Source organism: Lepidochelys kempii, chromosome 10, assembly GCF_965140285.1.
Source record: "Lepidochelys kempii isolate rLepKem1 chromosome 10, rLepKem1.hap1, whole genome shotgun sequence".
Taxonomy (NCBI): Eukaryota; Metazoa; Chordata; order Testudines; family Cheloniidae; genus Lepidochelys; species Lepidochelys kempii.
Genome location: NC_136389.1, coordinates 85407089 through 85431894, shown reverse-complemented (window position 1 = coordinate 85431894; position 24806 = coordinate 85407089). Strand labels below are relative to the sequence as shown.

The following is a 24806-nucleotide window of genomic DNA, read 5'->3' as shown; positions in this document are numbered from 1 at the left end:
TTTATATTACCCTCCTTTAATTCTTTTTATTAAGAGTCCCATCACAACCAGTCCATTTACTTTCTTCCTGTCCTCTGGAACCTCCCCGTGTCCAAGACTTACTGAAAATCAAAATTAATGATCCAGAGAGCTCCTCAGTCCTCTTAACTTGCAATTGTGTTTTTTAATCTGGACCTATTTATTTTAAAATTATTTAAAGCAGCTACTAATATACTCCTGAGTTACTGTTAGAATGGAAAATATTTCAATCACCATATCATATCATCTAGCTTTTTCTCAAATATGAAACAAATATCCATAATGAACACTTCTGCTTTTTCTTCAGTGACTATTCTATTTCCATCTAGTAATGGACCAACAAACCATTTAGGATTTTTGTCCTTCCTAATACGCTTTTAGGTTCCTTTTTATTGTCCTTAACTCTGCTGGCCATATATTTCTTCTTGTGTTCTTTTGCTTCCCTTACCAATTTTCTACAATTAATTTCTATCAACTTCCCCTTTTTTCCATTTGTAATTATTTTTATCAGTGCTTTCACTTTCCCTCTAAGCCATGGTTGGTGTTTGTTTGTTTTTGTTTTAAATTAGTGGAGTCTTTTTCTCCATTGTGGGCTTTGGGACATCTAGTAAAATGTTCTTATAGTTCAACATATTCCCCTTTTTTTGGTGCAAATTCTCTCTGCTGATGTCTCATAATTGTATCCAGGTTTGTGAAACTGGCTCTCAAAGTGCCAAGTTATATATTACTGGTTTGGACTTCACATTTATTATGTACAAATAGCATGATCAAGTCGTCATCCTTTGCATTTATGCAACCACTAAATTTTATCAATTCCTCTATCTGTCAACATGAAGTCTAATATAGAATTCTCCTGTGTTGGATGCATCATTGCATGAGCTAGGAAATTGTCATCTATAATTTTTAGGAATTTCAAGGACATTTTAATACTGGTAGCATAAGACTTCCATCATGCTGCTCAGATTGAAGTCCCCCAGGGTAATGCAGCTAGGGATCATCCTGCTCCTTAATGTAATGTGGTAGTCGGCAGAAGATACCAACCAATACCCCATCTTACGTTTTATCTGTAAGCACTGAAGATCATTTGCTTCAAAGTTGTCAGTGACTTGGAAACAGGTGTTTCTATTTTTGACAGTGTGCCCTCTCCCCTACGCTGTACTTCCCAAATAGTGATTTTAACATTCCCAACATGCAAGTCTTTCTACTTGATTTCAGTAATACCACATAGGTCTAATTTATGCTCATAAATGAATAATTCCAATTCCTCTTTTATTACTCAGGCTGCTAGCATGGGTGTACAGGCAATTAAACAATCTCTTCTCTTCATATCCATGGTGTTTTGAATAATTTTGTTCTTAACATCTTGATTTTATGCCAAATGAGTGCTCAGTTGTCCAATCAAATTATCAGCCAGTCTAAAGCCCACCTCCAGTTCATGGCGTCAGTGTTTAACTAATGTCTGTCTGATAAACTTAACAGTTCAGCTGCTCACACCTAGTGACCTCAAAAAGTAGAATGAGTCATTAAAATATTTGTCCATTCCCACAAGCAGTGGACAGTGCAAGTACATTTTCTAGCACCTTCTATAGTCCAGGTTTAAACCTCTACTACGATAGGGCCCCCATTACTTCCTTTCAGAGTATAAAAACATAAGATATTCTTATGTAATATCCCAGATGTGATCACCTCAAAGCCGCATAAAGGGAAACTGGCACCTTACTACTTGAGACCTGTTGCTTCCTTGTATGTAGCCCAAAATTGCTATGGCCTGTTTTGCTGCCATATTATATTTCACACACTCATATTATGGTATTCTAGGTTTCTCCCTGGCTTTGAGTATCTGGGTTTGATTGTATTTCTGTAGCAGTATTAGCTGCTTTTCTCCCACAGCATTTAAGGCCAGTTGGGCCCTTAGATCATCTACCCTAACCTCTGACATATATTGGAGGCCACAAAATTTCACCCAGTTACCCTTCATTGAGCCTGCTAACTTGTTTGACTAAAGCAAGTTTTCCAGAAAAGCACCAGGCTGGATCTAAAGACCGCAAGAAAATGACTATCATTGTTTAAAAAAAATTGTGCCTTCTTCCCAAGCTGAATTCTACAAAACTGGGGGACGGGGCAAAAAAATCGCAGATGAAGTTCAATGTTGATAAATGAAAAGTAATGCACATTGGAAAACATAATGCCAACTATACATATAAAATGATCGTGTCTAATTTAGCAGTTACCACTCAAAAAAGATCTTGTGGTCATTGTGGATAGTTCTCCGAAAACATCCACTCAATGTGCAGTGGCAGTCAAAAAAGCGATCAGAATGTTGGGAATCATTAAGAAAAGGACAGACAGTAAGACACAAAATATACTGCCTGTATATAAATCCATGGTACGCCCACATCTTGAATACTGCCTGCAGATGTGGTCGCCCCATCTCAAAAAAGATATATTGGAATTGGAAAAGGGCAACAAAAATGATTAGGGGACTTTTCAGCTTGGAAAAGAGACGACTAAAGGGGCATAGGATAGAGGTCTATAAAATCATGACTGGTGTGGAGAAAGTAAGTGGTGTTTACTCCTCCTCATAACACAAGAACTAGGAGTCACCAAATGAAATGAATAGGCAGCAGGTTTAGAACAAACAAAAGGAAGTATTTTTTCCATACAGTGCACAATCAACCTGTGGAACTCCTTGCCAGGGGATGTTGTGAAGGCCAAGACTATAACAGGATTCAAAAAAGAACTAGATATGTTCATGGAGGATAGGTCCATCAATGGCGTCCCTAGCCTCTGTTTGCCAGAAGTTAGGAATGGGTGACAGGGGATGGATCACTTGATGATAACCTGTTCTGTTCATTGCCTCTGGGGCACCTGGCATTGGCCACTGTTGGATGACAGGATTACTGGGCTACATGGACCTTTGGTCCGACCCAGTATGGTAGTTTGTTATTTTGCTTATTCATCCCAAGTTTCTAGTCTCCCTTTGTCTCCTTTTCAGATCATTAGTCCTTGCTAGGTGACTCAGCAGGGAATCTTATATCTGTCCCCTAATATTTTTCTGTTAGAGTCCCTAACAGATTGTAAAAAGTGAGTTTTAAAAGTCTGTCCTATTTATGCTGCTTTCTTTTTGTGTTTCTCTCACTGGATGAAAATCTTTCAGGCTCTTATTGCTACTTTTGTGTTTCAAACACCTGCAGCGGAATGTTTGTTTAAAAATTGTTTTCACTCGCATTTTAAATTGTGGCAGCATGTCTCATTTGTACAAAAAACTCAAATGTTAGGCTACATTTAAGCAGCGTCCCTTCAACTTTATTAGTATGATTTTAGATTATCAGCTTTCTGAATAAGAAAAGTTTTGTTCAAAATATTCCATATTACAGCGCTAAAGTGTCATAATTTTAAAAGAGGTTATGTGTAGAAGTAGTGGGCTCCCTGTTCATCGCTGAAAGGAAAGGAAAGGGTGAGTTAAAGCGGAAGAAGTTGAAAGGTATAAAGGTATTGGAGGGAGGGCAGCAAATGACACTATGCTACGTTCCTCCTCCTCTTAGGATATTCCTGCAGTTTTTAAATGGTCAGGTCAAGCAAGACCCAATGAACTAATGTGTGAAAATGCCCTCTCATTGGGTCTGTTTTTGGCATCTAATTTTAAAATTACTTTCTTATGACTTACTCTCTCTCTGCAGGTTTTCCATTGCCTGAATGAAATCCTGGATCTCTGTCACAGTTTCTGTTCTCTGGTCAGTCAGAATTTGGGCCCATTGGATGAGCGTGGAGCTGCACAGCTGAGCATCCTGGTAAAGGTGAGTCTTTGTCCATCCAGATCTCTCCTCCTTCCTGCTGTGTGCATACATGGGACATGACAAACAGAGTTGATTTTGGATTTAGGCTTGACTATGACAGTTACATTTTTTTAAATTGATTTAGTAAAACCAGTGCAAATCCCTGTGTGGACACTTACTTAGGGTTAAGAGTAGCCACCCTATGTCAATCAGGAATTTGTTTTAAGTTAAACTGAAATTAAAAACAAGTTTTAGCTAAATTGGGGCAACTCTTGTGTAAGCAAGGCAGCAGCCAAGCCCTGCCCCTTCCTATCTACACTGATGAGTGCAGAGCTGCAGCCAGCAATCTCAAGTCGCCTGTGTTGAGCAAGCAAATACAAGCTTGCAATAAACTTTATAAGATTGTGGAGTTGGGAAAAGCAGCTTGTGAGTCTCAGGGTCTGTACTTTCACCCTGTTGTATCAAGCACTAGAATGTCATGGGGGTAATAGCTAGCTTACCTTACAGTGGAGATGGCAGTGTCACTTTGCTGTCACAGGCCACTTGTATCTGGAAGGAAATGTCACTTTAGGTCCATGAAAGATTGTTTTGGCAGCAGTGGGAGACAAAGCCACAGTAGCCTTAGCATCCTCTAATTCTGATCTTCTGTAATCTGCAGGGCTTCAGCCGTCAGTCCTCGCTCCTTTTCAAGATTCTCTCCAGCGTTCGCAACCACCAGATAAACTCTGACTTGGCTCAGCTGTTGCTCCGCCTGGACTACAACAAATACTACACCCAGGCTGGGGGGACCTTGGGCAGGTAGGAATACGCAGCACTGAAGCCTGGAAGGGCACCAGGCTTGGTGGTAGCAGCAACTCTCCTTTCTGAGGTTACTGAAACGAGTCAGTTAAGGGCTCAGAGTGGTAGCCAGGTTAGTCTGTATAAGCAAAAAACTGAGGAGTACTTGTGAACTAATTCTCAGTGATTTTATTAAGAGGTTCTGTCGTGGGAGGACTTTGTCATTTTCCATCTGGACCCAAAATTACTTGTATCAAAAGGCTCACATCTGCATTACATGGACTAAAGTGCTGCCACGTGATGAGGCCAGTGGGTCTGAATTAGCCACACACCATAGCCACCTCTTCCTCACTGTTTGTATATTTACTTTGGGATCAATGCAAGCTACCTACCATGTGGTGTTTACTGATCACTGGAACAATCTACCCAGTTGCATGGAGAGAATTTCTTAGGGTATGTAATTAATGGTGTCTCTTTCCTCCTCTCTTGCAGTTTTGGGGTTTGAGCACCAGGACCAGTTTTTCTGGCTGAGAACTAGCGCACGGCAAGATGTAGCAAGAACACCAACTGCTGCTGCAGTGAGTGTACATAGCCATTGGTCCTGTTCCTAGGGAATTTGCATTTTCCTGGCCAAGTCCTTCTCAATAGCTGTTTATAGTCAACTATTGCCAGGTATCAATCTCTTCTGGAAAAAACTAATGGGGAGAATGTCTCATGCAGTCAGTGCTCCTAGTGACTGCAGGGAGCCATTCCACTCACTGAACACCACAGTGGGCACACACTCCTGTGGCATTTCTGTATCCCTGTTGTGCTTCATGCCGGGTGTCATTTTCTGAAGAAGAGGAAATGCAAGATCACGCAGCTCCTCCTACCTCTTCAGCCGAACTGTTAACCTTTGTCACTAGGAAAGCAAAGAGAGAAGTATCCTACTAAATGCCTGTGTATGAAAAAAGGCTCCGACTGTTTGCATAGGGTTCAGTTTGTACAATAAATCGTTTTGCAGTTGCCATGATCTCAGATTCAGACAAATCTGCAGGTATGTCTGATGCAGCAGGGAGAAATGACAAGAATTGGGTGGTAGGTGTATGTTGCTGTAGTGCCTGATTAGGCAACTAACAGTGTCTGTACAGCCAAAGGTTTGTACAAATGCACACTGTACTTTGTTTGAGCAAGAGAGAAGTATGGGGTTATTGATGCAAGCTTTCTTTCTGTAAAGAGAATTTTAGATTAACCCAAGGAGAGGTAAAGGCGGTGGTGTGGTTAGGTCTAAGCATGTTTTTGCTCGGGGCAGGAGCTCCTTGTAACAGACATTGCTCTGGCTACTACTAGAATAGCAGGATAGATGGGCACTATAGGAGGAAGCTATTTTTGCTTTAACATGGCACAAACTTAAACGTGCTTAGTTTGATCTGGGTGACCCAAACACTCTTGACGTAAGAGTATTAATTCATTTGAATCAGAGAGAGGGAGCCTTATTTCCAATATATACAACACTGAGCTCCCTGCAACAGTGGTGCAAGAGGCAAAAAACGTCAGGTTAAGACCTAAAAGAATGAAGAGTAAAGGGAAACTACAGTACCTACTACAGCTCACTGCCATTGAGGGAAAGCAAGAGTGGAATTTCTGCATTCCCTTCCAGCATAGCCAAGACTACTGGGGGATTTTTAATTAGCCAACTAAAATGCACAAAAGAACCGTAAAACTGAAAAAGAAATCCATCCACTCTGACTAGACAATGGGAGTTTTCCAAGCATAGAGGACAGCAGGATAGAATGTGCAAGCCCAAGAGGGAGTAATAATATGAGGATGTGCAAGCCCATGAGGGAGTAATATAAGAGGAAGAGCCCAAGTTCTATGTACCTTATCAAGAACTATAGAAACCCTGAGAGTTCAACAAAGCAGCATGAAGGAGCTGGTGGGACTGATTAAGGAAAGATTAAAATAACTTTTGAAAACAGACAGCTTAGCTAAGTTATAAGTAAGTGAAAGATGCGTGGCCGCAAACGAATTACTTAGTGCAGTAAGTTGGGGGGGAGCTATAATTTAGAAAGGAAAAATATTAGGCTGGATAGAGTGGAGGCGAAGAGGCTCAACTAGTGATGGCAACCAAAATCCGTGGGACAGTCAAACATAAGCTGCATGGAACATCAATGTTACATCTGCTGCTCCACAGGCAACTCCCTCATAAAAACTCATTCATAAACTTATTGAGTTCTTTCTTACTTAGGAAGATCGTTTGCTGTGACTACTTGTAGTGGGAGGGTGTCCCAGGACCTCAGTTGGTTAGAAGCCTTCTAATTGGCCAGCCTGAATTTACTCAGGGCCAGTTTATACCCATTTGTTCTTGTGCTAAGTGTGATTCAGCTTAAATTCACTCCATGGTGTTCATCATCTCCTCTCAGCCTTCACTGTGCTTGGCTAACTAAACCCAGGTCATTTAATCTCCTCTCAAGATAGGCTCTGTTTCCCTGATCTTAGCAGCCTCTCTTTTGCCAGTGTAAAGTAGTCATGATGAGGTCTTACCAGTCCCTTGTACAATGACATTAGTACTTCCCTTGCTCTACTGGAAATACCTCACCTCACGCTTCCCAGCTTTGTATTTGACTTTTTCACAGCCACATCATGCTACTGGAACAGAGTCATCCTGTGATCAACTAATACACCTATAACTTTTTCCTCTGTTTGCACTCCCTAGTTTATAGGGCTACTGTTAATTACTACCTGTATGATCTTGCACTTTATACTATTGAATTTCATCCCATTTTCATTACTGTATTTGAGGTCCCCAAACTGTGGGGTGTGCACCTCCCCCCCCAGGGGGGCATGGAGGAATGTTCAGGGGGATGCAGCAGGCTTGGACAAGCCCCCAGGGGAAGCACCACCCACCCCACACCTGGTCCTGGCCCTGGGTGCCTGTCTGCTAGCCCCCACCATGGCCAGGCTGTGGCTCTGTTCCTGGCCCCATCCCCAGCTGTAGCCCCAGGCTCTCAGACCCCTTCCCCTGTCTGCATCTCCCCTTACTCCATGGGGAGCTGCAGCCCTGGCCCCAGCAGGAGGGCAAATGAGTTACCCAGGCCCTGGGTGGCACAGACAGGGTTAAAGGGGGCCACAAAAGTGTGGAGACCACTCTGTAAAATAATTCAAACCTCTTCTCCAATGCATCATTAGCAAATTTCATTAGCAGACTCCTAGATTTTTTTTGCTAAGGTCACAATTGAAAAGACTGACCCCCCAGGCTAATCCTCAGGAAACTACTGTAACCACCTTCCAACCCAATAGTTCTCCTTCAGCACAGCTCATTTTCTTGCCTTTAGCCATGTAATAAGCCTGCTTGGTCCAGGAGCTGGGCAGGATGGTGTTTTCTCTAGTTTCTATAGCATTAGGTTAAATCAGACCATTGTTTCTGCCACTGCAACAGAAGGGAAAAGGTAAAGATAAATTGTAATTTTTGTCTATCCTGCCAATAGGGTCAGAAGCAAACTCAATCCTGGTCTGTCCCTAGTGGTGGGCTGTAAGAACATAAAGTCCCCTCCTCTGAGGTGAGGTGCTAATTTATCTTTTCTCTCTCCCATTTCTCATTCTTCTGATTGCTTCAGTATGAAAATAGACAGAAGATAGCAAAAGCAAACATCTCTTCTGCACTTAAGCCTGCAACTACAGAAGCCTGGGAGGCTAATAGAAAATATCTAACAGATTAATAGAAAAGGGACACACAATACATCATGCTGTGGAGGTCATGGACACAGGAGCGGATTACAAAACAGTTTAGCAGAGGTTTTTGTTTTAGAATGGTTTGGTTCTCAAATTATTAGATCAGAAGAAAGTGGGGCCCAGGGGGGAGAGAAGAGCTGGGCAGGCTCATGTACACATCTCCAATCACATCACTTTCCTGCAGCAGAGAAGAGGCTTTTCCTTCATCAGTGTGTCAGCTGGTTGTTGCAGCACCTCTGATCAGGTACAGCTATGCCAGAAGGCACAATAATTTACTAGGGCTGTTGATTAATCACATTTAACTCACACAATTAACTAAACAAAGTTAATCACAATTAATCGCACTTTTAATCCCACTGTTAAACAGTAGAATACCAATTGAAATTTAATAAATATTTTTGGATTTTTTCTACATTTTCAAATATATTGATTTCAATTACAACACAGAATACAAAGTGTACAGTGCTCACATTATATTTATTACAAATATTTGCACTGTAAAAATTAATATTTTTCAATTCACCTTATACAAATACCACAGTGCAATCTCTTTATCATGTGCATGTGCAATTTACAAATGTAGATATGTTTTGTTGCATAACTGCACTCAAAAACAAAATGTAAAACTTTAGAGCCTACAAGTCTACTCAGGCCAACTTCTTGTATAGCCAATCACTAAGACAAACAAGTTTGTTTACATTTACTGGAGATAAGAAGCAGGGAACATTATTTACAGTGTCACCAGAAAGTGAAACCAGGCATTCACATGGCACTTTTGTAGCCAGCATTGCAAGACATTAACATGCCAGATATGCTAAACATTTGTATACCCCTTCATGCTTCCACCATCATTCCAGAGGACATGCTTCGTTGCTGATGATGCTCATTTTAAAAAACAGTCCGTTAATTAAATTTGTGACTGAACTCCTTGGGGAGAACTGTATGTCTTCTGCTCTATTTTACCTGCATTCTGCCATATATTTCATGTTATAGCAGTCTCATATGACCCAGCACATGTTCATTTTAAGAACACTTTCACTGCAGATTTGACAAAATGCAAAGGTGGTATCTGTGACATTCCATATTCTTTATGAAAATATGCTTATAATATGAATGACATAAGATATACTTTATGCAAGATGGCTCATGTGAGATGAGATGATAAAGAAATTGCACTACAGTACTTGTATTAGGTGAATTGAATAGTATGTTTTTTTACAGTGCAAATATTTAATCAAAAATATGAAGTGATCACTCTACACTTTGTGTTGTAACTGAAATCAATATTTGAAAATGTAAAAAAATCTAAATATTTAATAAATGGTATTCTGTTATTGTTTAATAGTGCGATTAATCTTTTTAATTGCTTGACAGCCCTACAATTTACTCAGCCTCTTTTGTACCTACAGCGTTCTGCCAGCTATGGACTATATGAGGTCTTGGTATCGGAGTGCAGCTGGCTAAGGCCTGTGTGGTAACTGCTTGGTTGTGTGATGTGGGCCAGATGCTGTACTGTTCCTGCAGAGGAAATGGCTTGCCTCATACCTGGAATCTTAAAAGTAGGGCTGTCAATCGCACTTAACACCTGTGATTAACTGAAAACAAAATTAATGCATTAATCACATACCTCTAGGGAGGGGGGTGGCCAGGAGCCCATATTTCAAAATATCCAAAAATATTTAAATAAATTGTATTCCATTAACAGTGCAGTTCAAACTGTGATTAATCACCATTAATTTTTTTTAACTGCTTGCCACCCCCTACTTAAGACAACTTTAACCCTTCAAACACTGTTGCCTGTTCCAATTTTCTACTCTGCCCTGCACTCCTAACACAGATAAACAGTCCCCAGTGTTTATGTGCCTTCTCTGGTATCAGCCCTGCCAGTCTGCAGAGTCTAGTACGCATACCAGGAAACAGTAACCAGAATGGTCACAGGAAGGCAGGCAAGATAGCACTTGCTCTACCCTAGAATTCCAGGATCGCAACAGTGCCAAGCACACCTTCACCCACTTTCATCTCAAACGCATCCTGGAAAGAGAGCCACATCAGCAAACCAGGCTGCTCAGCAAGAGATATGTACATCCTAACCAGTGCGTACACACAGAAAGGGAGTACTCAGTGCCCACTAGACCTGGCACTTGGTTGTGGGGTGAATGCTCCCACAGTCAAATAGGGTATTCAGTTCATTGTTCTGGACTTACTTGGGCTGAGATTTTAGACCTGGTAGCCACCTTTAATGCAAGCAGGAAAGTAACTAGGTATTTAGCATGGGGAAATTTAGCTGCAATCCACTATCTGCCCCTGAAAAGGAGCCAAGTCACAGGTTCATATGAGGGGAAAAAATGTGTTACCACAAGAGATTCAACATTTATTTCATCATAAAAGTCCAGCAAATAAAACTATATACAGTGATCCATGCATGTGGCCAGTAACACACAGACATTTAAAACCTGATTAAAAACACAGTCTTCACACCAGCAGAGAGGGCAGGACACGGGGTGGCATTAGCAGGGGCCATAGTCATGTTTATATTTTGGATGCTGGTTGTAGCCAACTCTCTCCCCAGCAATGAGGCTCTGAATAACCCACTCCTGCGACACAACAGGCAGCCGTAACACTTCCGCACACTTCAGGACAGCAGCTGGGCAGGACGAGTCACTCACCATCACGTCAAACACCCCCAAAGCAATATCTGCAGGGAGCAGGACACAGGCTATTGTCAGGGGAAAAAGAAAAGACTCCTCCCTCCCTGCAGTCAAGAGATGCAGTCTCACAGGTCCAGCAACCCTAGTCAGAAAATTCTATGTTTTGTACAGTTAAAAGTATTCCACATCAAAGTTTGAGCTCAGATGGAGCCTCAAGTGCCGAAGATCAAAAAACAAGGCTGCCCTTTGGCAGATGAATAAGCAGCTGCTTGGGTCCACATCCTACATGAGCTCCATGGCTCACCTGCACTACCTCTCCTGGAGAGGGACTGAAGGGAGAGGAGATTCATTGCCTGATAGCAGACCCAGAAGTGAAGCAACTGCTGACCTCGTTTTCCCTTTCTAAAAGCACAGACTGGACCACCACCTGAACCACTGCAGCATGCAAAAGTTCACTCCCAAAATGGAGTCTGTGGAAGAGTGGAGACTTCCCCATTTTATCCAGGCAGAGGGCTATCAGTTATCTTACCCTATGTCTGCTACCCCATCCCTGCTCTCACCTACAACAGCCTAAGCCCCTAATCAAGTCAATTCTAAATCAGTTTAAACTCCACACAAGACTGCACAGGCACTGAAGTCCCAACTACTGGATGCGAGATTCACACGAGGCTCTCTGGCTGGTGGGTACCTTTGTTCTGGGCATTCAAGTAATGTTGTTTAACTGATGCTGCTCCCCCTGTCATGAGGATTTCTGACCAGAGCTCCAGGAAGTTCTGCTGTTGGTCTGATACCAGAAGAACTTTCAGGTTACCAAAGGGGTTCTCTCGGGGATGCCTGGAAAAGGAACAAGAGGAGGGAAGGCGTGGCAGATCCCTACAGACTCAAAACAGTAACTTAATTCTACGGCCACTTACTCTGGTAGCCTGTTTGGTTAGTTATATGACCCCACAACACCCTTATATCTCAATGCCTCACAAACATCAATAATTTTATCCTCCCAACAGCCCTTTGAGGTAAGGAAGTATTAACCCCTTTTACAGATAGGAAAATTGAGGCACAGAGACTGATTTGCTCAGTCACATGATGAATCTATGGCAGAGCTGAGACATGAACACAGATCTCCCATGTTCCAGGCCGTGCCTTAGCCGCAATGCCACCATCCCTTCTCAGTGGGGGGAGAGAGAGGGGTGTGGCAGGACAAGAAAAGCGGTGGCTGGAGGGCATTGCTGAAACAAAGTATACTAGTGTTGTCCTCTTCTAATTTTTTAAGATCTTTCTGGTAGCAAGGTGCCTGCAGCTGAACCCAATATCCTGGGTGCATTTTCACCAGAGCTGCATACAGAGGGATTGTCACTTCCCTGTTCAATTAAGAGGATAACTAAAATTTAAGATGCCACTGTTTATGAAACCAAAATTGCAGACCTCCTGCTGCCATATCTCATTGAAAGCCCACATTCCTGCATCCCAGATTTCTCCCTCCCACTGAGTATTTGGGAACATTGGGTTATTTCTTTCCCAGATGCATTAGCTGCATTTTCCCTGAAGAATCTCCTTGGAAATATGCAAGAAATAACAGTCTCTTTCTAGTTCCCTCTCTATTTTTCTGTCCTCTCAGTTTACTATGTATTTGCTAGTGCAACTAACATGTTAACCTTTCCCTTACCAGATCATTAATATTTAATAAAATAGATACTGTTGTGTGACTCTGCTGCATCCACTACACAGCCAATCTCAAGGAATATGATAACCTATCAGCTGCTTTACTCAAGTCCACAGCCAACATCTGCTGCTTTCTTTAATCAACTACAATTGTCATTCAAATTTTGCAATAGATCTGCTAGTTTTCATGGGCTGGGTAACTCTTCTGGGGCCTGTCAAACCAAGTAATTGCCTGTTCACAAGTCATTCTAATGTTCTGAGACTTGAAAAAACCCTCTATTTGGGCCTGTGTCGCACCCTTCCCTTTCTTCACTCACTCATGAAATCACTTGCTTCAGTCATCTTCAAGTCTCTTCTATGGGGCCCTCCCAAGTTGTCCTTGATTCTAACTAATCTTCCTTCACTCATGCTGTTGGAATTCAGCCTTCCTCTGAATTCCCCTTTTTCTAGCACCTGGGAAACACTGGCCCCAGAATATGGAAGCACAGGAGGTAAGCAGAGGGGACAAAAGAGATTGGCCGATGAAAGCTGGGGGGTTCTAGAATCTGCCCCAGAAACTAGAGTGAGGAATACAGCTCCCTCTGCCCAACTGCATGTATTTAACCCGTTTGCTCCCCAAAAGCCCATGTCCTGATGGAGCCCAGGATCACGTGGTACAGAGAATAATTTCTGTCCTATTGGGGCGGGGGGGAGATAGCGTCTGCTATAGACACAGACCTTCCCAACTAGAGAATTCTGTTAGACAGCTCCAGCTGCTCTTCTCTTCCTTACTTCAGTTTTGCTTCTCGTGTCCAGGGCTAAAGGCAGATTGTCACAGGAGATGGTCTGCTCACTGCACGACCCCCAAGTATTGCTCCCACGCATTAGGGAGAAAATGGGGAGCTATGTTCCCCCACTCTATCTAGTTACTTATGACTCCCATCATCACAGTAGTGCAGCACCTCCCAATCACTAGTGTATTTATCTTCACAACAACCCTCTTACTTTAACCCTACCTATGCCTTCAGATCCTGGTTACTCAGTGCTTACCACTCCAGCAGCCTTTGCTCTTGGAGGCTGTAGCCAGCTGGGAGAAGGTAATTACGGTAGTTTTGAAGCTGGTTAGCATGGCAACTGTCACGGACCCAGACATGAGATACACAGGGAATTCCACTGGCAAGGCACAGGAAGTACTTCCGGGTTCGGCAGTGCTGATCTGCAATCAGGAGACACTGATATGCCGCGTTACACTGGGGGGAGGCAAAGAGACAAAGTGTCAGAGCCTGGTACTACCTAGGCAGCAGGAAGTATCCTTCCATAAAAACTCTTTAGAGGAAAAAAAAAGTGCAACTAAGAGCTGTCAGGAAGCACACAGGGCACGAGGAGAGGTGTGCAGCTGCTCCCTGAAGGACTACACTCCCCTAGCCATTCACTTAGGCATCGCACATGAAGTATATTCCCCCAGTCTTCTGTGAAGTCAGGTGGTTAAGGTGACTTGGTCATATGGCTAAGCCTGAAAAGTCCACCCCTTCCAGGGTCCTAAAGTCCAAGAAATCATCTGTTCTGCTTCTGAGCTCTGCTATGGCCCTCCTGGGCTTTTATCAGTCTACCACTCATCTCCTTAATATCAGTGTTTCACCTCATAAGGTGGCAGTATGGGGGAACCCAGAGCCCAACCTATTCAGTTGTACCGAGCCCTGGGACCTCCTAAAAAGAGTTGGATTGCCTGCCCCTGTAACCAAACAAAAAAAGGACTTGTAGGAAGAGGCCCTGGGAAAGAGTGCATTACCAGCCTTCCTAGCTGGCCTCCTACCCTTCGAGGAACACTGATTCCTAGCAGTCCCTCTCAGCTTGGCTCTCCCAGCTTCCAACAGATCACTACTCTTCCTGGTGTTGGTCTCTTCACCCTGCCTCTGCACTCCTTTAGCAGCAGCATGCCTTCTGCCACAGTGCAGCCGTCTTTGGCCTCTTCAGGAACAGTATGAGCAGACACCCGTTCACCAGTAGTCTGTCTGTCCCAGGATGACTGTCTTTACATCCTCAGCAGGCCTGGCTCCTAGTCAGCTGACTCTTTGCCTCCATGTGGGGAGGGAGACCAACTCTGGTGCAGCTGAGCCCTCAGCCTTCTTAAAAGACCACCTCACGCTGTGATACAGGACTTAAAGATCTTCTAAACTCTGGGAGGTGGAATCTTTTCTGGAAAGCCCATAAAGGCATCTGAGAGTATCCAAATATTTGGAGATTTAACCTCAAGTTTCAAACCCTCAGGCTGGAAGCTGTCTGGATCTTTGTATTTCATTGGGCCTTTCATCAGGAGATCTTCCGAGAGAGGTAGCTCCTGAGGAGTTCACAGACACTTCTGGAGTCAAGGGATCCAGGAGTTGTAAGGTTAGCTGGGGGCTATTGGGGATTCCCTGACCCTCTCCAACATGATCTTCCGAGCAACTTTGATGAGAAGAGGCAGAGGAATGAAGATCAGATCAGCTGAATGAGGAGTCAGCTGAATGAGGAGTCATCTGTTCTCAAGACTGTTGATTCCAGCGCCTGGAGCAGAAGAGATCCAATGTTTTGTTCTTGCTGGAAGCAAACCAATTTATTTGGGGAGAGCCCCATTTGAGAAGCACTAGAGGGAGAATCCTGTTGTTCAGTTCCCATTCCCCTGGGGAACGAGTACAGCAGTTGAGCCAATTGACTTGGGTGTTGAACTTGCCCTTGACATAGGCTGTCCTGAGAGAGAATGGTTTCTTTTCTGCCCAAAGGAGGATTCTGGTGGCGTCTGCCTGCACAGAGGAACTGCAGGTCCTGTCTTGCCTGTTGATATAGACCACTGCTGCCTATTGCCCAACTGTACTAAGGCAGCAGAGGAGGTCAAGGGAGGGGAAAAGCATTTAAGGGCATTCCTGATGGTTCTAAGCTCTGGTGGGGAGGGAGGCGCAGAGAAAGGAGGAGAGCTGCCCACAGTACCTACGGGGTTGTGACTTATTTCCCTCTATGATGCAGAGCTATCGAGAGACACTATGGACAGTGGCATAGAAGCAAAACACTCTGTGGGAATGGCTAACTGAATTAGTCAGTCTCCAGACCAGACAATTGTTATGAGAATTTGTTTTATCGATTTTAAATTTGTTGCCTTTCTTTAGGTGCCATACAGACATCAAGGAGACAGACGGTGAATTTGAGCTCATCACATCCCCTCTTGTCATCTCCTCTCTAAACCAACAGTCTGAATTTTTTCAATCTCTGTTCACAACAGTCTTTGAGCAGTCCAAAACAATGCCCAGGTCTCCTCCTAAGTGGATATAGTTAATTTAGAACCCATGAGGTTCAAGAGCAGTTTAAATGATTTCTTCCAATGTGAATTACCTTGCACTTGTCAGTGACTTTCATCTGCTTTTGCTCAAGAGCATCAAATGCTGTGGGAAGATCAAAAGAGGAAGAAAAAGGTGCTAGGACCCCACTCCATCATCCAGCCCATCCCTCCCCACAGACATGAGCGTTCTAGGCATGACACAAACATTGCTTACACCACCCATCACCACATGGTTCCAACTGCCCTGCTCTGTACTGCGCCCTCCCCTCACACAGTTTCAGCTCCTCACCATTTCTATAGGAATGCATTTTGGGCAATCAGACTGCATGTCCTCACCTGGGTTTCATTGAAGTCCTCCAGGATGTAGCCGGCTCCAGTTCGCAGCTGCAATGCTGTGTACTGTTTGTTGTAAGGAATTGAGAATTCTAGAACAGGAGGAGAAGAGAGCTAAAAGCCTTGGCTACCTAAGCTATGCACAGCCCATTCCCTCAGCCCACCAGAGAGAGACAGACTGACCCCACAAAGAAAAGGAGTACTTGTGGCACCTTAGAGACTAAACAAATTTATTTGAGCATAAGCTTTCGTGAGCTACAGCTCGCTCAAGAAAACTTATGCTCAAATAAAATTGTTAGTCTCTAAGGTGCCACAAGTACTCCTTTTCTTTTTGCGAATACAGACTAACATGGCTGGTACTCTGAAACGGACCCCACAGAGATTCTAGTATCAGAAAGATGTGGTGAGGACACAGAGCACCCCATGGAGATACAGCAGAGAACTGAGCACACTGCTGGCCAAAATGGTCACGCAAGTAACTCATGAATCTGAACAGCTGCTTTTAAAATCAAAACATCAAGTTCATGCATATTACCACTGTATCTGCCAAAGGCAAGTTCAAGCCTCTTGTTTCTGCTTTCAAGCCTTAAGTCACTCAGCCCCATCCTGTGTCTGAGAGAGACTCTGTTTCCATATCTCCTCCTGCAATTTGCCAGTAATGCCAGCCGCAACACCATTTTCATTTCCTTCACTGACTGAAGGGCCTACAATCGTTACCATAATTCTCATCCTTTGCCTTCCCTTCCCAGACATCATATCCTTCACTGTAGGCTAAACTCCCTGAAGCAGAGACTGGGTCTGTGTTCATTTCTGTGAAGGGCCTAACACACAATGAGATAAACAGTAAAAAAGCGGGGACAACATGAATTTGCATACATGCCGGAGCAGATACCACCCAGCCCCTTTCCCTAACCTACAGGATTCCACCTGGAAATACAATTGGAAAGATTCATCTCACCTTCCTCTTCCTCACTACTGCCTGCAGGACCATCTGATGGTTTCTGGTGAATAGCCAGTTTGTCACTGGGGGTTGCCATAGTGAGAAGGAAAGCATAGCCCAGAAAGAGGGTCTTGTTGTGGGGCAATGGCCCATGATGCTCCTCCAGTGTCGAGGGATCTCCTGTGTGATCTCCACTTTCACAGGGGCTCACAAATTCACCTGCCCTCACAGCCCCTGTAGAGAGAAGGAACTGCTATGAAAGCCCCAGCATCGGGTCACCCAATGCAACGGCATCAGGGATAAATTCAGGCAGTTCCAGATGGCTCACCATGCTGGTACTTTTCCTTGGTGGATGCCACCTTGTGCTCCAGAATGAAAAAAAAAAAAAGTTAAAGTCTCTTGCCCTCGTGGTTGCAAAGAATCTTCAAAATGTAACTGGAGTGTATCTAGCACAACGTCTGCTAGAGCATGCAGACAGCCTGAAACAATAGCTCAGAAAATGGACAGCTGTCCCACTCATCTCCATGAGTGTTAATTCTGAAGTCTAATCATGTCAATCGAAATGTCAATATTGTTAGGGTATTTCAGTGCTGATCAAAACATTCAAGGGGGAAGGGGGAGGATGATCACATCACTAAGATCTGACCAATACTCTGCAAAGGACATCATGAATGGGCAGAACTTGGGACAGCATTGCAGTGTATTTTTAATCCTTCCGTCCAAGGTAAAAGAGCCTATACATGGCCAGGGAGAAGGATAGCCTCAAACACAGAGGCTGTGGGTTCCACACATTTGCTTAGGAGAAAGGTGTACTTTTGCATGTAGGGAGAGAAGCCTGCAGCCCCCGAGTTTGTTTAGAGCAGAATGGAAGGTTCTTACCAGGTTTCATTGCTGCAGACTTGCGCCCTCGTTTGGCTGGGGATCTCTCATCTTCAGAAGCAACTAGCTTCCTCTTCCCAGAGAGCAGGCCTGGGGCGACACGGGGACTCTCCTGTCCTTTTCGAGTGGGTGTAGTGCTGCTGCTGGAAGTGCTGGGTGAGCCAAAGTTACTGCGCCGCTTCCGCTTCCCCTCCACCAGGTTATCTAAACCACAGTAAGTCAGTGGCCAGTCATCCATCTCCCGCTCCCCCGCACCAAACCCACAAGCATCACCCATCCCAGAGCGATAGCCTCATAAGCAAAGCACACAGAGCTTTACACACCATCTCCTGACCCAGGGGGAGAGGATCAGCTTTCCTACATCTTGTGTCTTCGTTCACTCCATGATACTCACTTTTCCTTACCTGCCTTTAGAGGGCCGACATCATCACATCCCTTCATTGAGCTAAGGATGCCTCTGCAGCTCCCTGCTCTTCCAGTCACCTCCCACTCTGGGCATCTGTTCCTTCTAGGCGAATCATACCTATGCAGCGACCACACAGTGCTGTCGGAGCAGCACTAGAAAGCAGAAGCAGCAAAGGCATGATCCATGCTTAATTAGGGCCTGTCCAGAGTCAGTTCCCACTGAATTCTTATGGATATCATGCAATGCCTCAAGGCTGCAAAAAGACATAATATGACTAGCAAAGTCAGTGTGTTGTCAGCTTATGGTTCTACTGGCTTCACACCTGGAGTAACATGGTTTGGATGCAGTTTGGGAAGCCTCCAACAGTTCAATGCAGCCACTTCTTACCCAGGCTGATGTCAGCTGCCTTGGTCAGGGGTGTGATTGGTTCATATGGACTCAGCCCAAACTGCTCCCGAAGTTTGTTTCCTTGTTCCAAGGACAGGATTACTGCCATACGCTTGTACCATTTCCTCTGGCCTTCCTTTTCAATACAGTAATACAGCTCTCCAGACTCCTTCCGGTGTCCCTTCACCACACCTGACAAGATAGCAAATTAGAACTGTTTACTGACAAGATCTTTGACTCTTCACACAATACACAGTCAACCTGTGGAACTCCTTGCCAGAGGATGTTGTGAAGGCCAAGACCATAACAGGGTTCAAAAAAGAACTAGATAATTTCATGGAGGATAGGTCCATCAATGGCTATTAGCCAGGAAGGGCAGGATTGGTGTCCCTAGCCTTTGTTTGCCAGAAGCTGGGAATGAGCGACAGGGGATGGATCACTTGATTGCCTGTTTTGTTCATTCCCTCTGGGGCACCTGGCACAGGCCACTGTCGGAAGACAGGATACTGGGGTAGACAGACCTTTGGTCTGACTCAATAGGGCCGTTCTTATGTTATGTTCCTGACTCTACCCCACAGCCTGGCACCCACTTCCCAGCAGACAGTTCCTGCTGGATGCAGTGACCTAGACCTAGACCAAGACCAAGGCCACTGGTCTTTTTCAGACCAGAGAGGAAGTGAGAAATTGAGCTGCAGGAGCACAGCTGTTGTTACCTGCACTGAAATACTCATCCTCAGAGAGCGCAGTCACCTCAGTTTCCAGTGGAATGGGATCGCAGAGTAAAATATCTTTGCCTAAGACATCACACTCATATCCATCGTCAAAGAGCAGCTTGTACTTCCCTGCCCCAACATCCTGGGTGATTGTCCCAGAATAGAAGTAGCCATTTGAGGACCACTTGGCTACCACTCGCAGGCCCACAAAGCTGCTCCCAGAGGATAAGTCCGCACTGTCCGAGGGACCTGTCACCACCTGCAAGGGAATTTCCGGAGAGTCACTTCGGCGCAAAGTGCAAGGGCCAGCAGCATCAAATCTGTCCCCACCATCTGGTGGGTGAACCACAATGCGCACAAAGGGCTTCTCCTCTGGTGATGCTGTAGTCGAGAGATCTTCCACCCCTAGTAGGCCACTCCCAGCTGCATCCCTGGGAAAGGGAGAGAAAAGAGATGTGAGCTCCATGGGAGCAGAGAAAGCAACTATCATGTACCAAAGGAAGATTTCCCATTGCACAACCACTCCTTTCTCCCCCACCAACCATGAACCCTTGCAGTTCCCCACTGAGTCCCTTCTCACCCACTCCTCCCATCATATGCAGCCACCTGCTCCCTATTCACTCATTCAAAAAAGAGACCTGGTTCCATCCTACTTTTCCAGGGTACCTTGTTCCAGTTGCTCGAGATGGTGGGCGGCCCCTTCTCCCTCGCCCACGAGGTGTAAGAGGTGCTTTCCCACCCTGTCGGATGCCAGGTGCTGGGTCTTCATCCTCCTCACATGCTGTTGCTCCTGTCTGACCAGCCCTGAGAGGGGACCCTGGCTGGCCAGCTCCTTTTCTAGGGCTAGGGAATTAAGTGAGATTATTTCACTGCCCTAGAAGAAGCCATCAGCAAATCCACTCCTTTCAAGTTTTATTGTGTCCCTGATTTCTGGTGAGAAGTTTGTCTGACAGCTACCTTGCTGGCAGAGTTTCATGAAGTCTATGGGAAGCACTGCACAAAGGGGAGGCAAATCCTGTCCTTTCAGGAGAAAGGAGGGGTTGGGAAAAATAAAGGAGAATAGAAGATTTTCCCTTTTCCATATATCAAATCAGATCCCTCCCAGGAAATGTATGCAATACCCCACCCTTAGGACAGTCACCATCCACTTGTCTTCATGACACTTAGCAGCTCACCCTCTCCCCAACCTAAGGTTGCCAACCCCCCAAGATTGGCCTGGAGTCTCCAGGAATTAAAGATTAATCTTTAATTAAAGATTATGTCATGTGATGAAATCTCCAAGAATACATCAAACCAAAATTGGCAACCCTACCCCAACCCCAACCCAGGCAATGAAGCGCCTGGCTTCCTGTCCCCAAGGCATTATACACACCTCAATTTTCCTAGGACTCCTCTACCACTGGGCAAGGCAAACTCTCCAGCTTCCATTCCGCTGACTTTCCCTTTGAAAGATCCAGCTCCCCTCCCTGAGCTACTGCCACCATGTGTAGCTGACATGCCACTACTGGCTCCACTAGATGTACGATGGAGACTCGAGGCCTTGGATGAAAGGGAGCTGATGTCACCGAGATCCCCGGAGGTCAGTGACGAGCCCCCTGTTGTTCGGGAGGGGGAGATGTCTGTCTCACACTCCTGGCACTCCACTATGGGCTCTTCAGTTTCCTGAAAAGGAGAGGTCAGTCTATAAGAGACAGAAGCTGTATGTAGATGGAGGGTCTCTAGTGGTCAGATAAGAGAGCTCTGAGAGAAGAGGGGATCATGTTCATATCATGTGAACTTGAAAACATAAATCCAGCCCAAGAGAGGGAACCCTATCTCAGAAAGGGGCTGGACGAGCTCCATGTGAGTGATGAGAGGTTACTTCCCTTGTACAGTGACTGGAATTCTTTGAGATATTTGCTTCCTATGGAATTTCCACATGAGGGCATGCGTGCACCCATACACTCTTGCCTGGAGATTTTTTTCATTAGCAGTACCTGCAGGTTCATGCCTGCACCATATGCCTCTTCATGCTCCAGTATGGGGGCATATAGGGAGGAGCAGACTGTACCACTCCACTTCCTTCTCAAGCTCAGATCATGGTAGGCTTCGAAAGCAGAAGGAAAAGGAGGTAGGAAGTGGAGCATCTATAGGGACAAAACATCTCAAAGACCTCCAGTTACTGTTCATGGTAAGTAACCTCTTCCTTCTTGGAGTTATCCTACGGGCACTCCACATGAGGAGATTCCTGAGCCACATTTCAATGCACAGGAGGCTGCTGCAGAGGTAGATTCAGTACAGAGGTAGAACAGCTTCAAAGGCTGCATCTGCTCTGGAGGCCTATACTAAGGCATAAAACGCTGTGAGAACATGAACATGGGGGATGAGTGGGCTGCCTTACAAATGTCCTTGATGGATACCTTCCTAATGGAAGTTGATTGAGCCCTTCTGGAAGGAGCAGTGACTTTAGGAGGAGGTGTACACCAGAGGATGCATACCATGCCAGAATATACCTAAATGGGTTCTGGGGTAGTCTCTGGGTGGAAATAAGAGCGAAGCCTCATCCTCTCAGCAAAGGAAAGGAAGAGACTGGGGGAAACCCTGGAGGGCATAGTCCTGTGTAGACAGAAGGCCAGAGCTCTAATTACATCCAAAGTATGGAGACTGGCCTCTTGCCTTAAAGAGTGAGGCTTGGGGTAAGAGACTGGTAGTTGGATGTCCTGAGGGATATGGAACTCCGATGAAACGAGAATGGGGACGCAAAGTAACTGTTAGGTAGAACACCGTACAGTAGGTTAGGCATGAGGGCACCTACTTCCCAATCTCTCCTCGCTGAAGTGATTACCATGAGGAAAGAAGTCTTGAAGGACAGGTGGAAGAATGAACAGGTTCCCATGAGTCTGAAAGGAAGACTTCTCAACACACTAAGCATGAAATTGAGGTGCCAGGGTAAAGTAGGGTCCCAAATTGAAGGAAACAGGTTATAATGTATTATGTTGATGCCCATGATGCCTAATGCATATTCATTAGAGGTTTCAGATCCATTTCCTTATCTAAACTTTCACACCCCACGAATGTTGGAGTGCCCTTTTCCCACAAGTTACTAGGCCTTTTATCTCAAGCTTATTAGCATGTGTGTTAAATTAGTTACCACGGCATGGTTGGACTTCTGCTTATGTTCCTATCTTAAAATATCTCAAGCTGGCATCAACAAGTATATCTTATGGTTACCAAACAGCAGTTTAGTCATTACAGCATTTTATCTTCTGATAAGAACAGCCATACTGGGTCAGACAAAAGGTCCATCTAGCCCAGTATCCTGTCTTTCAAGAGTGGCAAATGCCAGGTGCTTCAGAGGGAACGAACAGAACTGGTAATAGAGTGATCCATCCCTGTCGCCCATTCCCAGCTTCTGATCAAGAGTTACTCTTGGTTAGCAGCTTGTGCTAAGGCTTTTTAGGCCTTGACTAGTTTAGCTAAGCTATTGTTTTGCAGGCCATGAGGTTCGTAGACACATTGCATTACTTCCTTAACTTATACCTATGTCTTACCTAGCAAACACACATACCTGTAGGCTACAACAACATTAAGTAATTCCTTTTAATGTTCTAAACTTGCCCTTTTTGGACAAATCTGCTCAAACAGATAACAACCACCCTCTTAAAAATGCCTTAAAGACAAGAGCATCCTTGGAAGTGTGATAAATGTGTTAGGTACTAAAGGACTGAACTGATTATCGTAAGTTAATATCATAAGAAATATTGATAATCGCCATTGTTTCTTGGTGTAAATGCTGAACCTCAACTCTAGAGTCTGTGATAATGGCTTGCAAGACTTTATTGTGTGTATAGCACACACCCAGAACAGTGGTTATGTCTATAGTGGAGTGCTGAACTGTTGCTTGTATACTAATGTGGCTCTGGGTCAACTAATAAATTGTTTGTTGAAGAATAAGCAAGTGTCCTGATTTAAGAAATACCGTTCAAGTTAAAAGCTGACCTGAAAAGAACCCAGCATTTAAAAAAAAAAAAAATCACATTAGTAAGCTAACAGTCCCTGGACCAAATAAAAAAGGACTATCCTAAAATATTCCATTCTACATTGGCTATAAACACGTATCCAGTTGGCAAACCTAGTTTGTTAGATTTCAGCTTTAAATCTAAGGGGCACCACGGCAAGTTATAAAAATTGATCCCTTTTCATGCTTACATCAATACTGATATGAAGGATCCAAAACAAAAATCTAAGGTACTTTCTGTGAGTCAAGTGAATAGAGATGTGAAAGTACGTGTCCTGAAGGTCAAGACCTAAAAGTCTAAGAGAACCAAGGAGGGTATTATAGCAGTAGTTAGGGTAACCATAATGAATCCAAAACGCTGAATGAAGATACTGAGAATTCAAAGGTCGAGGATTAACCTTCAATACCCTTTCTTCTTTGGAACCAGAAAGTAGAGGGAATAGAAGCCTCTTCCTTTGAATTCTGAGGCTACTTCCTCCCAGCCCCAAGATGTATTAAGGAGTTCACTTCCTGTTCCAGAAGACTCAAGAGAGTGGTCCCTGAAAAGGGACAGGGAAGTGCGGGGTAGGCAGACACTGGAACCGAATGGAATACCCCTGGGCTTACTAACCTCAGGCCAGTGAGTCCTTAAGATATTCTCATCCAGTCTTCCAGAAAAAAGAAAGGTTCCCAATAGGGTCAGGAAAGTAGGATTTGTAGGAGGTTCCGTAGGGCTCTAGACACTCGCTGCACCTTCCTCCAAAAACCAGTTCTGATGTATGTCAGATGGAACAAGGTGGAGCTGATGACCGATGCCTATGGAATCTCCTTCTCCTGTGCAGGGGCTCAGATGTGCACTACTGTGGCTAGCATTTGCAGTTGCAATAAGGCTGCTGTCTCTGTTGCTGTTTTCTCTGCGACATGGGAATATAAGAGGTCCAATGACTGAAGAATCGCCATAATGTCCCTATGACTGTGGAGTGCTTCATCCATAATATTGGCAAACAGATCAGCCCCCTTGAACAGGAGGTCCCCTGTGGCAGTTTGCACCTACTGTAGGATCCCAGATGGAGGCAAGCAGCATGATTCACGACAGCAGTGGATGCCATGGTCTTTCCACCATATCCAAGGCATACAGAGTGGCTTGGCGGAAGGTCCTGGCCATCAGTGGTCCTTCTGCAATCAAGGTTCTCAGTTCCTCCTGCTGGTCTTGTGGCAAGTGGTCCATCTTTGTCTCCCACAAAGAAGTCAGTCATACTTTGAGAGCAAAGCTTGATAAATCCGCCACCCTCAT

General features: G+C 44.6%; 2 protein-coding genes across 20 annotated transcripts in view; one reads left to right on the top strand and one right to left on the bottom strand.

The window, feature by feature from the left end:
- Positions 1-16415, top strand: part of TUBGCP4 (tubulin gamma complex component 4) — a 53655-nt gene extending 37240 nt beyond the window's left edge. The window contains exons 16-20 of one of the 7 annotated variants that reach the window (XR_012154140.2): positions 3699-3815; positions 4453-4592; positions 5064-5149; positions 8168-8526; positions 15709-16415. Coding sequence is in view for 1 of the 7 variants with exons in the window: in XM_073304651.2 (XP_073160752.1) it covers positions 3699-3815; positions 4453-4592; positions 5064-5076 (270 nt within the window). In the remaining 6 variants the exon portion in view is untranslated. The other 6 variants (XR_012154142.2, XR_012154139.2, XR_012154143.2 and 3 more) reach the window with 6 other exon arrangements.
- TP53BP1 (tumor protein p53 binding protein 1) overlaps positions 1-24806 on the bottom strand; it is an 84320-nt gene that overhangs the window by 3288 nt on the left and 56226 nt on the right. For 6 of the 13 annotated variants that reach the window (XM_073304644.2, XM_073304641.1, XM_073304643.1 and 3 more), the window contains 10 exons: positions 20909-21198; positions 20203-20379; positions 19537-19967; positions 18824-19015; positions 18031-18234; positions 17170-17385; positions 16215-16303; positions 13619-13818; positions 11619-11764; positions 10631-10977 (listed from right to left, as the gene is read on the bottom strand). In XM_073304644.2, the coding sequence (XP_073160745.1) occupies positions 10790-10977; positions 11619-11764; positions 13619-13818; positions 16215-16303; positions 17170-17385; positions 18031-18234; positions 18824-19015; positions 19537-19967; positions 20203-20379; positions 20909-21198 (2133 nt within the window). In that variant the 3' untranslated portion in view covers positions 10631-10789. Of the gene's footprint in view, positions 1-2963; positions 3458-3685; positions 3853-4294; positions 4344-10630; positions 10978-11618; positions 11765-13618; positions 13819-15931; positions 15982-16214; positions 16304-17169; positions 17386-18030; positions 18690-18758; positions 19016-19536; positions 19968-20202; positions 20380-20908; positions 21199-24806 lie in introns of those variants that run through there. The other 7 variants (XR_012154134.2, XR_012154136.2, XR_012154135.2 and 4 more) reach the window with 7 other exon arrangements.